This window comes from Periplaneta americana, chromosome 2 (assembly GCF_040183065.1).
Source record: "Periplaneta americana isolate PAMFEO1 chromosome 2, P.americana_PAMFEO1_priV1, whole genome shotgun sequence".
Taxonomy (NCBI): domain Eukaryota; kingdom Metazoa; phylum Arthropoda; class Insecta; order Blattodea; family Blattidae; genus Periplaneta; species Periplaneta americana.
In genome coordinates, this window is record NC_091118.1 from 19,920,128 (window position 1) to 19,937,049 (window position 16,922).

The 16,922-nt window shown below is 35.3% G+C and overlaps 1 protein-coding gene across 1 annotated transcript; it reads left to right on the plus strand.

The window, feature by feature from the left end:
• Positions 1-1,093: 1,093 nt before the first annotated feature.
• Positions 1,094-16,391, plus strand: LOC138715383 (zinc finger protein OZF-like). Its single transcript, XM_069848240.1, has 5 exons — positions 1,094-1,193; positions 3,358-3,446; positions 3,879-4,016; positions 5,256-5,335; positions 7,081-16,391. Exons 1-5 carry the CDS (start codon positions 1,187-1,189, stop codon positions 8,159-8,161), a joined length of 1,395 nt encoding a protein of 464 aa, XP_069704341.1. The 5' UTR covers positions 1,094-1,186; the 3' UTR covers positions 8,162-16,391.
• Positions 16,392-16,922: the final 531 nt, after the last annotated feature.

Here is a 16,922-nt window from a genome sequence, read left to right on the forward strand (position 1 = left end):
CGCCACGGATTATTATTATTATTATTATTATTATTATTATTATTATTATTATTATGAATGTTATTAAATAATTCGATTCAGTAAAATATATTTATTTACTCATAAAGTTAATTACAGCTCATCTATTTGGAAAATAAAAATTGTTTGAATTTGAAGACATACACAGTTTCACTGAAAAATTGTATCATAAGACACTGCCTCCTACAATCCGGTTCGAGAGGGATGACCTGCAGGCACAACACGTTGATGAAGAGAAGAAATCCATTTATGAGTCCTGCATCCCTTATCTAAGTGAGAAATATAACATTCCCACTAGTCAATGGAGTGTTTCTGGTCTTTTGTTTGGTGCATATGGCACACTCCCTAAATTCACATGTGATATTTTAAAAGCATTCGGACTCCGATTTTTTGAAATTCAAAAACTTTTGTTGAATATTCTTAAGGATTCAATCCAAATATTACATTACCATTTATATTTTGGCCATTGATGATTGTGTTGGGTTTGCATTTCTCTGAATTTTGTACTAAACAATTCCTGTCTTTCTAAATTATTCTGTAGTGCTTTTATTCTGGATCTTTATGGTCACTCTCATTGAGGGCAGATTAATTTCTTTAAATATTTATATATTCTACAATTTATATATTCCTTTTCAAATTTTCGACACAGTTTAAAACACGTCATAATAAGTTTTGGTTGATTACAATTGAAGGCGTAACACTGTATCGCACTATACTGAACACTGTACAAGTCTCAAGTTGTATTTAATGTTATAACAAATACAGAGCTTTGCAATATTTTACTGTATTAACCATTACCGGTATCACTGAAATTTGGCATATCGCGCGCTATTAATTGGAAAGTTCGTTTGGAAAATTTGCATATATGCTGAATAATATCTTAAGATATCATATGGACTCCACAACAATCATGTACCGGTATAAAATAATTTTGGTACAAATCCCTAAGCATCTAGAGAAAACTCCTTCCTGTTACTCTGTCATATATAATGTGTTTATTATTGTATTGTTGTCTGCTCTGTAATGGACCCCATTTTTACCATATTGTTATAACATAACTCTCTACGCTACACCATTTTCACCTGTTACAGGATCTGGGAAGCCTAAATGGAAGGTGGATGATATCCTGCGCTTGTCTTTTCTGGAACACTGGAAAAGCAGCCTGAAAATGAAAGGTAACTTGCTTTGTGTTTGTTTAAGCGTGTGGTATGATAATCATATAGTAGTCGTCTTGATATTTGATTAATTGATTACTTAATTTATTTTCACTATTTGTATAATTTTTCATTTCTATAGCATATTGCTGCTTCTCGTAAAATTGGAAAATTCGTAACTCTGTCTACTATAATTAAAAGTACTCTAAAGTTACATGTTATACACTTTAATTTTCGGTGAATTCCTGCTTTAATCGATAGTCATACATTAAACCTCTACCTGTTGAAAGTCAAGATTGACATTTCGGTCAAACGTCTAAAAACCACTTCAGAATTATTGAAGCTTTCTGGTGATTTTTTTAAGAAGAATTCATCATACCGTATTTGTTATTAAATATGTAGCATGAAAATTATTTTACTCGTTTTATTGATATGTTCTTTACAGAAAAGTTTCAATGTCGTGTAGATATTCTCGTTTAATGAAAGACTATGTGAACAGAAGAGTAGAATTCTGTGTACAGTCAGAATTCATAATTAACAGGACACAGAAAACAATGGTGCTTGTGCAAACGTTAATTAATTTACTTCACTATTTAAGTAGCTTAACCAACGTAATTAAGGCAGTGTCCCAAAGCTGAAGTGAACTAGATTGTTGACTAAATAGACGGATGTGACGTCAGAAGTTATGATCCAAAGCTACGTAGTGAATAGCAATCAAGTCCATAGTAGCTAGTAAACGAAAATGCTTGTTTGATTGTTGACTTGTACACTAAACAAACATGGACACCTCATTAACAATTAGGGGTTATGAAATCTGATGCTTTGGAAATAAAATGTGAGTTCAATGTAGAATAACACGTTAACTTGGAACACTGACATTGTTGGTATCTGCGTTACATTTTTTTTTAATATTGTAATATTTCAGGCCCTTACCTTTTCCACATTAATTTCGATTGTTGATAGCCAAACGTAATTTTCATAGATATCTTTTGAATATCTTTTTCAATTTCACATCTTTCTACGTTTCTCAAGAAATTACCATTCAGTTCATAAACCTGAGAATTAAGTTTCTTGAACTGTTTACTCGAAAACAAAGAATTCGAATTTCCAAAAAATAACAGCTGATAACTCGTAATTAAACTGCATTAGGACACTGCCTTCTTAATTTAGTGCTATACCGTAATTTCATGGCTTTGAGAAAAATAATCTATGAAGAAGGCCATGATTCCAGCATACATGTTCAAAGCTTTCTAGTGTGTAGTTTACAAGTCAACTAGTTCCTAGTCATTAGCATGTAGTATAGACTTGAGCTTTGAGACACGGCCTAAGTAAACTTTGAATCTTCTTGCTATAGTCATTATTCTTTTCATTTTAGTCTCAAAGCTACATTTACAGCTGAAGAGATCTAGATAGTTGACTAAATAGCCGGATGTGACATCAGAAGTCATGATCCAAAGCTACATAGTGCATAGCAATCAAGTTCGTGGTAGCTAGTAAACGAAAATGCTTGCCTGATTGATGACTTGTAACTGAACAAACTTGGATGTACCATCAGCAATTGGAACTATGACATCTGAAGATGCGTTGGAAGTAAAATATAGAGCAATATGTTAACCTTCAACATTGACATTGGTACCTTCTTTACATTATTTAAATTCTGTAATATTTTAGGCCCTTTTCTTTTCCACATAACTCTTAATGAAACTGCATTAGGATATTACTTCTTAATTCAGTGCTGCACCAGTGATGTCACAGTTTATAGAAAAATAATCTATGAAGGCCTTGATTCAAGCATAGGATGTTCAAAACTCTTGTGTAGTTTACTAGTCAGGTGCTAGTCACTAGTGTGTACTATAGACTTCAGCTTTGAGACATGGCCTTAATGTCGTTGCTATAAAGATTAAATTACAATTGCTTGAAACATCTTAGCCCCAATTTATGTACATGCGTAGCCATATTCAAATACTCATTTTGAACATGTATTTTGAGTTAAATTTCTGTGGTTGTTAAGAATCTGAGTTTCTCATGATTAAGTTCATTATTTTCTCTTCGTCAACTTTTGCTTTTCAGCGAGTTCAGTAATTTTTTCCAGAGAAATGTCTTCTCTTCATGTTTCTTCATATTGTCTATTTTCAGTCGCGGATTGTTTTATAAAATAATACAATTTCTTCATTAATTTTTTCAGCTGTGATGTTTGATGTCAGTGTGAAATCAGAAATCAAGACATTTGATCTACAAGTGAACAACAAAATTGTAAAAGAATGTTTATCAACGGTAAAGTATACAACTTCTTCTTTCATACTAGTAGTTGGTTAGATTTAATGGCATGTATGAAAGATGCATATATACAAACATAAATGATTTTGTGTGTGAGTGCGTGCGTGTGTGTTTTTTTCTTTTTCCTCCCCCCCCACTTCATGGGTTCAGCCTCATGGCCTGTTCTGGCATCGAAGAGATCTGTCCAATGTTTTATTATATATAAATGATATGCATATAATCAAGATATGTGGAATGGAATACAATGTATATTGCCTTCACTTCTGTTAGTAATACACAGAGTCTATATTTGATCCTTCAGAATCTGTCATCTTGAATTTTCACGATATTTTAATCTGCCTGCACAGAGTTCTATTGGTTTTCATTCAGACTGTTTGATGTGATATTTGTTTCTGTTTTTTAAAGTACAACTATGCTTCCATTTTTTAGGAAGCACATTTGTCATTACAACATAAAGATGAAATTAAGGTGAAATGCGGAAACATCGCCTATGATCTTCTTCCAGTGCAAAAGTGTGAAGAAACTCCAATTCCTATTTTGTTTCCTGCAGTAAAATGCAAACCTCAGGTAAGTGGCAGCCAAGCTGACCTGACTTTAAATTTTTATAGCTTACCTGTCCACAGAAGAAAAACAGGCCAACACTGCTTGTCCCTTTGACAATAAGTACATTGTTTTCGACTGCACCAGTGATTATAGTAGCAACAAAAGCCTCATTATTTTGTTTTTTTATTCACTTTTCTACATTGAGCTACATTGCTGACCTCAGTGAAGTTAGCTTTGATAAATGCAAGAGAAGCAATGTTTTTATTATTCTCAAGAGCATTTTTCACCTTTGAAATGCAAACAGTCTCGTTGTTGTCGAATTTGCCTATAAAACTTTCCATTTCCTCATGTAATATTCAACGTAATAGAGTGTAGCTGTTGATGAAGTTAAACTAACCGCTGTGTTCTGCTATGAACTGCAAATAAGTGGCAAATCTCGTCCACTACGAATACCTACTTCCTTTAATGTATCGACAAGCGACGGATCACTACCAAAGGCAAACCAAACTATCAGTTTGTCTTTGCTGCATTGTTCACACATTCCTATTTCAGTCAGCAAAAACATTCATTTGTCGTTCATTTGTTGTTCGTTAGCTACCTGTGTACTTATCTTTACAGTTTAACTAATTATACGTTGTCACTTATATTTAATATATGTTGTTTTCTAATGCCAGGCGTTTGACAATAAAGTGATTTGACCTCTTGCACTCCAATATTTTTCAAAGATATTATCATGGTCAGCCACTGAAGCACAGATTTTGAGGTGTTTCGAATCCATTTCTTGGTTTGAGTTGCACAATAGGCAGTTAGGGGACTGATATATTCCAATTCCATGCAGGTGTTTGGCCAAACAATCATGGCCTGTTGTCAATCTAAATGCAGCTACAGACGATTTTCGTGGTAAGTCGAGAATTAACTGTGGATTATGTTGCAGAGAGTTCCATTTTTTCCCTTATTTAATATATGGAAAGCATCATGCTAGCAGGGATATAAAAAAACTGCAACTTCACATTAGAGCCATTTAAATATACAATAATGTTTCCTAGCTTTGTCTATGTATCAGGGTACTTTCTTTGATTCTCTCTCATACCCATTGTAATTCTCAAACGTACGTAAGTTCCATTAAAATAATTCAGTAATGCAAAATTTATTGCTATACTCTGCTGGTATGATGCCCTCGAAATCGTCCCTACTCTACTTACATCTCTTCTTTAGTTATTTATGTCACATTTAATGTATATTGATGACACTTTTATTTCGTAGGAAAAGTCATGTGATGTGGATATAGTGAAGGACGAATCAGTACTGGATGTGACTACAACAGATGATGGCTTACCTAAGTGGTAAGTGAATTGAAGTGGAAGTTTTCGTCGCAAGCATTACTTTCTGTTTCAGTAATGACCAGAGTCGGAAAGTCGCAATATGTTATCATCTTTGATCTCTATTGGAGATTGCATTGACATTCACAGTCTTCAGTTTATTAAAATTTTTCAATAGGGAATGGAACAGCAATATTAGCGGGACTTCTTTTGTAAAGTATATGTTTGCTTGACTTGGAAGGAGCATTGCTTATCATTAATTGATAGAACTTAAATATAAAATCTTGAATTTGAGATACAGAGCATCAGACATTTTAGATCTTTTATAGTAGCATTACATGGAACGACATTCAAATGTTTCTAGAGGGTGCTGTATTTGTTGCAGAGTAATGATATTTTGTCAGGAGAGAGATGTGTGTCATAAAGGATGCAGAGTATGGAAAAACGACATAACCTACATTAAGTTATTATTCCAGGAAACACCTCATTACTTTCTTTGTTGTTGTTCTTAGTAGTAGTAGTAGTAGTAGTAGTAGTAGTAGTGGTAGTATTTACGTACTTACAAATGGCTTTTAGAGAACCCGGAGGGTCATTGCCTTCATGTCTTCCAACTAACACTCTATATGCATTTCTGGATTCACCCATACGTGCTACATGCTCTGTCCATGTCAAACGTCTGGATTTAATGTTCCTAAGTATGTCAGGTGAAGAATACAATGCGTGCAGTTCTGTGTTGTGTAACTTTCTCCATTTTCAGTAACTTCATCCCTCTTAATCTCAAATATTTTTCTAAGCATCCTGTTTTCGACCACCCTTAACCTCTGTTCCTCCCTTAAAGTGAGAGTCCAAGTTTCATCCCTCTTAATTTCAAATATTTTTCTAAGCCCCTTATTTTCGAACATCCTTAAGCTCTGTTCCTCTCTCAAAGTGAGAGTCCAAGTTTCACAACCATACAAAACAATCGGTAATATAACTGTTTTATAAATTCTAACTTGCAGATTTTTTTAAAAGCAGACTGGATGACAAAAGTTTCTCAACCGAATAATAACAGGCATTTCCCATATTTATTCTGCGTTTATTTTCCTCATTTATATTTGTTAGTGTTGTTTCAAGGTATTTGAATTTTTCCGCCTCTCTATAGAATAATTTACCAATTATTTTTATATATCCATTTTGCAGTATTATTATTATTATTATTATTATTATTATTTATTTTATTTATTTATTTCACAGGTTTACAATGTCTTTGATATCTTCCTTTATGTATTTCAAGAATTTATAGCCACTCATCTCTATTCTCCCAATCTTCCTCCTCTACACCCTATCACTCAGTGTTCAAAATATTCCCTCTGTCCAGTTTAAGTTCGGTCTTCCTATCTTTTTTCTTCCCATCGGAATCCATTCATATTATCGTCATCATCATCATCATCATCATCATCAGCAGCAGCTCTGAAGGCATAATTTAATACTATTGTCCCCCTATTCTATGGCCCATAAATGAATAAGTTGTACTACCAGGAATGTTCGTTTTTATTTCAATTTATTAAAGTATCTTAATTAAAATTAATTAATAATGATAAAAGTTATAACTAATTTATTTAATAATGGGAATAGTTTCTTAGTAAAACAAATAAGTTTAATTCTGTATATATATATATATATATGTTGAATGCATGTGCTTTTATCTCTCTAAAGTTGGTGCACATCCATATTTGTAGTTAGTAATAATATGGCTTTGTATTTCGTAACAGATATATTGATATCTACAGGTCCATAAATTTGCATGGCCTTAACGACATCAAAAACCAAGAAGGCGACAGCTCCATCGTTCCAATACATCCCCCTGATTGCCATGGGTCCACACAACTGGATGAGGTGTGTACTACACATGAGGATTGTGGTCCTGCAGATAACTTTTCATCCCGAAAGAAATTAGACTTGCATTTACAATTTCCTGACAAAAGTCATAACATACACCAAAATGTTGAGCAGCAGATAAACCCTAACTTAGGTATGAGGTTTACAGAATGTGAGGAAAATGTTACAGGTTTGGTAGAAGACATGTCGTTACACACTGACTTAAAGCACTACAAATGCGATATCTGTGACGAGACTTTCAAAGAAAAGACCAAGTTTGATATTCACAAATCAGAACACACAAATTTGAGGTCCCACATATGCGACATTTGTCAAAAGACTTTCACACAAGGACGTCTTCTTCGGACTCACAAATTCATACACACAGACGAAAAGCCATCATCCAATTGCCACTCTTGTGATAAAGGTTACACTAGAAGCCGTGATATTATAGAACACATGTATGTAAACACAGGCGAGGGACCTTACGTATGTAACATTTGTAAGACAACCTTCACACAGAAGCAGTCTCTAGTGGTGCATTCACTGCAACACACGTGCGAGAGACCTTACAAATGTAACTTTTGTGAGAAAAGTTTTACTCAGAAACAGACTCTAATAGCACATACTTTACAACACAAGGGGGAGCGGCCTTACAAATGTAACTTTTGTGAGAAGGATTTTACAGAAAGGCAGGCTCTTATAAAGCATGTATTACATCATTCAGGGCAGAGACCATACAAATGTAACTTTTGTGAGAATAGTTTCACCCAAAAGCAGACTCTGGTAGTTCATTCGTTACAACACACAGGCGAGAGACCTTTCAAATGCCATTTTTGTGACAAGACTTTCAGCCAGAGACATCATCTTTCTACTCACATTTTAACTCATACAGGCGAAAACCCTTTCAGATGTGTCATTTGTGGCAAGAGTTATACGCTAAAGGCAAAGCTTGTAGCTCACAAATTAACACACATGAGCAATGGCAAATAAAAATGCGATTACTGTGATAAAAGTTTTATACAAAAGAGCAAGAATAGACAAATCCCATGTGCCAGCTCACCATGGCACCAAAAAATCATATTTTTATGCGGTGCCCGAGTTTCTTTTATTGGGTTCAAAATTTTTTAAGACTTTTATTTCTTATATGTTGCTGCGACTATTATAATGTTAACAAAAGTGGTTGTAGGAAGACATTGAAATGTGTTTTGTTAATGAATTACAATATTTTTTTATATATGAGGCGTTCAGAAGTCAACATGATTAACTCCTTTTCCAAAGATTTTGAGATATTCAAGGTTAAAGTTAAATACACATAATTAATTCTGTGACGTAGTCAAGAAGAATACTGCATTCTGTGGACTTTTTACTAAACTATAGTGCCAATCACATTGACCACTGAAAATATGGTCAATTTAATACATTGCCAACTTAGAAACTCTGAAATAACCAAAAGTGGAGTTAATCATGTTGACTTCTGAACACCTCATATTGTAGTAAACATATCTGTATCTTAGCTCTAATCGTTTTCTCATTGCATTGCATGTGTGCGTAAAATGTAATATCCTGAAAAAATGACTGGCACCTGAAAATTTTGTCTATTGCTGCGAAAGAGTAAACTTGAAGCACACAATTATCTGATACAGACAGGGGACCTCTGAATTGCAAACAATGGTCATAAGAGCTTTGCATATCATTCTCTTAATGTACATGTATTTAACTCATATGAATGACAGACCTTAAAAACTAATATGATTGTGATAAATTTACTCTGTCCTGCTTTTGTGATAGATACTTGTTATTTAATGCAAAGAACAACCCTTCACATGTCTTTCATACTTCATATGGTTAATGAGAAGAATCACCTAAATTCCGACATTAATAAAAGCATATTTAAACAATTGGACATCATTACGATATATGACATTAAGAAACCTTATTATTTTAATATTTCCTCCAACTGTACCTATTTGGATCTTCTGCTGTGACTCAGACATGTACATATTAACGATGAAGGGTTGAATAGTAAAATGTGCCCTCCGTGTCATGCATTTTACATTACTGTTTGAGGTCTATTCAAAAAATATCCGACCTTTCGCCGATAAAAAATACAGTACATCACATCGAAGTCTCAAATCCTAATCCCATTCAAAGTAGTCTCCTTGGGACTGCGTACACTTTCTTCAATGGTCCTGCCGTTTTTGGAAGGATTTCTGGTAGGCCTCCTTGGGAATTCAGTGCAGCTAGGTCATCGCTTTCCATGTAATGTCTTCTCGTGGGTCCCTTTCAGTGGCATTTTCAGCGTGTATAACAGCCAAACATCAGAAGGATCCATATCTTGAGACGCAAGAGCCTGAAGAATGTGCAGAAAGTTGTGTTTGGAAGCCACCTGCGTACCTCAGTCAGCTAAGGCGCTTCCCTGCCAATCCAGAGTTACAACTGCATAACTTGCCGAACACTGGTCTAGTGGCTAGACTGCTGGACTTCGTCCTTTGGACCCACGTTCGATCCCCAGAGTGTCCCAGATTTTGTAACTTATGTTGGGCAAGTCTGTCGTCCAGGTTACACAGAAGAACTCCAGTCTCCCTGTGGCATCCCAACGAATCTTCATCATCATCTCATCTCATCTTATCGTGGGTGTAGTGTAAACCAGCCTCCTATGGGCACACTGGGCAACGACTCTGTCAGTAAATTGGCTTACACACCAGACTTCATATGAGTGAATGACGAACAGTGAAGTAAAGGAAAGGAATTAATATTAGTTTAGTAAAATAATAAGTATCTGTTAATTTTCATACACTTACTGTACTGGTAACTAATGTTTTTGTCATGAGTAATAACCTGCTACTGTGATGCTGATCAGCAGCCACAGTCAGAAAGGTCACATTCCTTCCGCTATTCTTCTAGTGAGTAACCTGTAATTCTGGGACTTACTTTTGTTCTCCATCGACATGCTGCCATGTTCGAAGTAACTGTACCACTTCTTCAATTGTGTGATGCTTAAGGCATCGCTGCCGAAAGCCTGCTGAACCTTCCAAATGGTTTCCATTTGGCTATCACCAAGCTTTTCACAAAATTTGATACAGTACCTCGTTCAGGTCATTCTGCCATTTCACTTCAGATGAAAATCTGATGGACATTCATTACACACACACACACACACACACACAGGCTGACTGCTATTGACTGAAGCTCTCTGAGGGTGGGAAAAAATTCACACATGTACATGAAGGTGCCCTACACCTCCACACCAAAGGGACCCAACGTGCTTTGTTTATTTCCACAGAAAAAAACAAGGTCGGATTCTTTTTGAATAGCCTTCGTATGTTTTCTGAGCAACTTAAGACAAGTAAAACATAAACACAACAAAGCATACATTAAATATGATTAAATCTGTGTGCTCTTGATGTTCCACAAATGTAAAGAGAATATCAATCTCATGTGGATTCGTATTGCCTAAATTCCATCTTGCCAGCACTAACACCATTGATGCTAAATAGTCGTGCAGTTTGAACTGTTTCATTAAACAACTGATCATATAATTGAGGGTTCCATCAGAGAAGGAACAAGCCACAAATCCTGATACGTAGACTATCTCCTTATCTCACTGGAATATAAAGAAATATCATTGGTCTAAACTCTTTGACAACTTATTATAGTATTTCAGTAGTATAATTCACACCTATAAAGTTTTGGATTTAGAAGGATAGATAGCAGGGCATTCCAGTTTGTGTAAATATCTCAGTTGTGGCTTATCCCCTTATCTACTGGGCTCCTCAATTGATATTGTTACATTATTTAAGAATATTAATTTGGTTGTGAATAACTTACTGTATTTATTGAATATAATACACACACAAATTTCTTTATCCTAAAGACCAGAGAAAGAATTATTGGCGAATATAATACGCACCTGTGAAAAAAATTCACACAAGATTAAAATTATATTAAGACAGATTAAGACGGCATCCTTACCTCTAGCTATATATTGCATTCATCTTCACTTGCAGTCGGCCTCGGTAGCGTAGTCTGTATAGCCCTGGCCTTCTATGCTCGAGGTTGCGGGTTCGATCCCAGCCCAGGTCGATGGCATTTAAATCTGTTTAAATGCGACAGGCTTATGTCAGTAGATTTACTGGCATGTAACAGAACTCCTGCGGCGCAAAAATTCCGACATACCGGCGATGCTGATATAACCTTTGCAGTTGCGAGCATCATTAAATGAACCATAATTTTTTTTTCTTCACTTGCAGTATCAGAACCGTAACTTCCGACCAACGGGTTTGGGTTGATGTCAGAATATTGATTGACAATGACTAACATCATGCCACTCTTTCATAAGCAATTTTACTGTTGGTAAATTATTGTAGTTTACTTAAAGATGGTCCCGCGCCGTGGTGTCGCGGTCTAAGGCATCCCCCCTAGGACTCGCGTTACGGAATGCGCGCTGGTTCGATTCCTCATGGGGAAAGAAATTTTCTCATGAAATTTCAGCCAGTGTATGGGACCGGTGCTCACCCAGCATCGTGATGCACTTGGGGAGCTACGATAGGTAGCGAAATCCAGTTGCGAATACCAGCTATAACGGCTGGGGGGATCAACGTGCTAACCACACGATACCTCCATTCTGAATAGATGATCGTCCACCTCTGCTTCGGCATGTGGGTGTGAGGCCAGCAGCCGGCTGGTCGGTCTAGGCCCTTCACGGGCTGTAGCGCCACGGATTATTATTATTATTACTTAAAGATGAGTGATTGTTGAAAATTGCATATAAAAAATCTCAGAATGAAAGGAAAAGTGCCATTATAGTAGTTAAAAATATTATTTGTATTAATAATGATTCTTGTAAAAAAATGAATATGAAATTACGAATTAAAAGTGCACAAAACACAAGGAAACACGAACCTGCAGTGGCTGTTTCCATCAGCAGTTTCCCACCCTATTATCGTAGCATATTGAGCGTTAATTTAAATTTGTTCGAATTTTAGTGTGTGCATACGAATGTAATATGCATTCTAATTTTCAAGACGAAATTTTGTAAAAAAAAAAAAAGTGCGTATTATAATCATGTAAATACAGTATTTCCTTGCACGCAATTATAAATATAGTTGCTTGGAACCATGAAGCTTCTGTTATTACGTCGTAATGATGTTTGTGTTTATGTAAACATACTGTACAATATATGGAATCCTAACTGGCTATCATATCAAAGCTATCTGTTTGTATTGTGAATGAGGCCTTATTATAACAGAGTTCGCATTGAAGCATCAAGTAACATACCATGAGTGTATTTAACCTCATAGCCTGCAGTGGTCCATTGTTGTCTGTAGTGAGTGGTGTATGACATTGGAAGAATATCATGTGCTTATGTGCGTGTTCGTGTGTCTGTGCCCTAACGTGTGCATATAAACAGGGTAGGTACAAATTAGTTACATAAAAAAATTATATAGCTTCTGAACCAATTGCAGTGGTGAAGTCAAATCAGTTTAAACACACATACACACAAAGCCATCAACTGAGAGTTTATATGAAGCTTCAGTCTAAGGGTACGTACACGTTGGAGCGACGATAAACGATAAAAGCAGCAGTGATGCTATATCAAAGAGAATTGAAGCATGCATTGTCATTGAGGTGTGCATATTGGAGTAACGATAAAAGCGACGAAAAAGCAAAGTTCCATTTTATTCACTCTTGTCGTCCATATGATCTCTGATTAAGATAATATTAATCTGTATAAATACCGGTGGTTATTAATATATCCGAATATTAATCGATTTATTATTATTTCGGCATATTAAATTAATTATTGTAGATATTGGCAAATTGATCAGTTGTGTATTTATTCGTCATATGTTATGTGATCACAAGAACCAATCACAACACAACGAATTTATACTATCTTTGGGATGAGAAACGGGTTTAATTTTGTACGTATTTAAGTTATATTAACCTTGAACTTAGCAGCTGATATTTTCTATATATCTTCTTTCATTAAGTGGATGCATAGAATATCTTCTACTGATAAATCAAAATGTTTGCTTTCAGCGTCATTGTTGCTCCGATAGAACACTTGATTCTTTGATAATACCAAAGCGTCGCTAGATCATTTCTTTTATCGTTTATCGTTGTTCCAACGTGTACGTACCCTAAGAGACCTTTCCTGCCCATTGTAATAGTTTCATATTTTTTTAGATTCTCAACGCCAAAGGGTTCAGTAGAATCCTGACAATCTGTAAGTTAATTTAATTAATTGATGTTAATTTGAAGTGGGAGCTTCAAACATTGGATATTATATTGCTGTTGGATAGGTTAATTGTCTAGAATTGACATGGTGGAATTATACTCATAGTGTGAACAATAAGTATGGAATATTGCTAATAACTTCTTAAATTTTAAGTTTATACAAAAGCTGTTGGAGATCCAAACAATATAATAGCAGTATTCGAAAAAAGTTATTCAGGCATACAAGGTGTGACAGTAAATTTTATTTTTTTAAATGACACCCTATGTTAAAATTTACATATTCCGAATCTCCATTAAATTTTACATATGACTGTGTAGAAAGTTTACCGATTCACCTGTTTCATTTCTTTTAACTATTTATTAGCCTTGTTTCGTGGACTTGAAACTTGAGACAAATAAGTATGTAAAATCATGTTGAATAAGCCGTGGAAGTAAACACAACACTACGGTTAAACAAACTTTAAAACAAATGCTGAAAATGAGAACCATTCGCAGCCAAACAACGTCCCAGTCTATCATGAAAACAGTCCATTGTCTTTCTCACAGTTGCATGACTGATCTGTTCCATCTTATATCTACAATGTACTGTTTTCGTGATAGACTGGGAAGCACCGGCGTAGCTCTGTTGGCTAAGGCACTTGCCTACTGATCTGGAGTTGCGTTCTGGCGCGGGTTCGATTCCCGCTTGGGCTGATTACCTGGTTGGGTTTTCCCGAGGTTTTCCCCAACCGTAAGGCAAATGTCAGGTAATCTATGGTGAACCCTCAGCTTCATCTCGCCAGATACCATCTCGCGATCACCAATCCCATAGATGCTAAATAACCTCGTAGTTGATACAGCGTTGTTAAATAGCCAAGTAAAAAAAAGTGATAGACTTGGACATTGTTTGTCTGTGAATGGTTGTTATTTTCAGCATTTGTGTTAAAGTTTGTTTAACCATAGTGTTGTGTTTACTTTCATGGCTTACTCAACACGATTTCACATACTTATTTGACTCAAGTTTCAAGTCCACGAAACAAGTCTAATAAATAGTTAAAAGACATGAAACTAGTGAATGGGTAAACTTTCTACACAGTCATATCATCGCCTGAATGCAACAACTAGGCAACTTGATTTTTCATATTTTGTGACATCGCCTATTTACTTATTTATTGCACTAAGGAATATGTCTCGTTTTCTTTTACCTATTTGTTACATTGGAAAATAGATATTGCTGGTATCATTCGATCAGTTACCTAGATCCTAGATTACATTTTGTGCGATTTTTGCTATGCTATAAAAGAGGTAACTAAAAAACGCAAATTTCGAGTTACCTTGTTCTTGCATTCAGGCGACAATATGTAAAATTTAATGGAGATTCGGAATATGTAAATTTTAACATAGGGTGTCATTTAAAAAAGTAAAGATTACTCTCACACCTTGTATGCCTGAACTTTTTTTCGAACACTGGTGTCATATTCTATGGTTTATCTCCAACAGCCTTTGCATAAAACTTTTTTTTTCTTTTTGTAAAATTAAAATTCAAGAAGTTATTAGCAATATTCCATACTTTTTGTTCACTCTGTATATATCTTCACATATAGTTCTTTAGTTATATTGATGATTGTGGGCTTCATAAAATTTATTTCCAGACCTTCATGTAGTTGTGCAAATCTGATGTCTTGAAGTACCTATTTAAGATGATTCATTGAAATATTGTATAGCAGTGCCAACTCTGCAGCTGCATATAACATAACAGATAGTATAATAGCATTATATAATTATTAGAAATTGGAGCTTTATATATTAGTAATTGCTGCTTGTGGTACAAAACTGCTGCTTTGAAAATTGGATGTAGCAGGAAAAATTTTTATGTAGTCCCACCTAGTCATCTGGTTCACTTCACGGGTATATCTTGCTAGGTACGTTGAAATCTCTCCAGTCATCATGGCGCTGTGTACAGGTGTGGATTTTACCGTATGTTGTTTGTGGTTTCATGGATTGCAATAGCCACTTCTGTTCAAAGGAATTTCAAGACAAAATATTACGATGAGCCACCTCAGAGACTGAGGTTACATTACCTTAGTCATACCATTACCGCTTGGATTGAACATGATGGAATAATCCCACCACAGTCTTCTGAGCTGAAACTATAGATTTCTCTGTGTGGGGCTCTCTTAAAGACAAAGCTTTTTTTTTTTTTTTTTTTTTCCTGCAATTCTAATGAACTGGTTTTGGATAACAGGAGTTGCAATTACAGACTGTGATATTATTCATAGGAGTTGGGACGAAGTGGCTTACTGGTGGCATATGTGATGTGTGACACGAGGAACTTATATTGAACATTTGCAAATAAAGCTTGATGTATTGACTTTTCCACTGTATCACTTAATTCATTAGGATTTATATTTTCTTTATGATTATTAAAGTTACTTTTGTAGAACTAATTTGTGAATGCCCTGTGTGAGAGTCAGATGTTCAATATTTCTACTGTTAAAACTAATCATTGTGTAATAAGAAATGCGTAATGTCTGCACTTAACCACAACATCAAGAGATTTATGGAGTTCTTACACTCCCTGTGTTGTATTAACTTATTTTCATGAACATATTGGAAGATAATTACCCTTTTCCCTTATCTATGTTTCCATTACCTCTCTCTTGAAGCTCGTGTATATTCTTATAAAGGAAATGTTTTTTTATAGTTTGTTTAATGTTGTGCCTCAATTAAAAGTTCTAAACCATTCTTAGTTTCAGGTTTGTTCAGAAAATAACTAAGATACAATGTATAAAATTACTACGAAGTATGTTGTAATGCATAAAGGGTTCCTTTCATTGTCCTGTATTGTTTATTTAATACTTGCACTTGTTTCTTGACTTTTGTATGTATATTGGTGTGTGTTCACTGATGCTGCTTGAGAGACTTGGTGGAATTTGTTGTTTAAGCAAAAACAGAGTATTCAAAATGTATTGTATTAATATAATAAAACTGTTACAGGCTAGTTTCACGTCTTTCTGTATTCTTCTTGCTGGTATTTTCAATTTACATTGTTTCCTTTGCCTTCCCTCTCCTTCGATGTCCAAGTCACAGGATGTCTACTGGTATAGTCCCGTCGCTCTAATTTCCGGCAGCCAATCGCGTTGCAGGTCGGCTACATTTAAACGTGTGCGTCTTGTGATTCACTGAAGAAAACTTTATTCATTTCTTAAGGCTCGATAAATACTTAATATAATCGCCCGCCATTTTGGCTCTTTCGTTGGCGTTCGCAGAAAGCACACGAAGACGTTATTTACCGCTCAATTATTTGCTGAATTACAGTGCGTTTGATTTATTATCATAGGAACTACGACATGATAATGTTTAACAGTGTGGCAAATAGATTCCTCGTATGGTAGCTCGGCAACGAAAGAACAAAAATGGCGAACGATACTATCTACCTAGACTTTATAGAGCCTTCACTTCCTAAGATGTAAGCAAAGAGGAGGAGTCATGCCGGGAATAACAGCGTCGCGACTATAACAACAGTAACGAA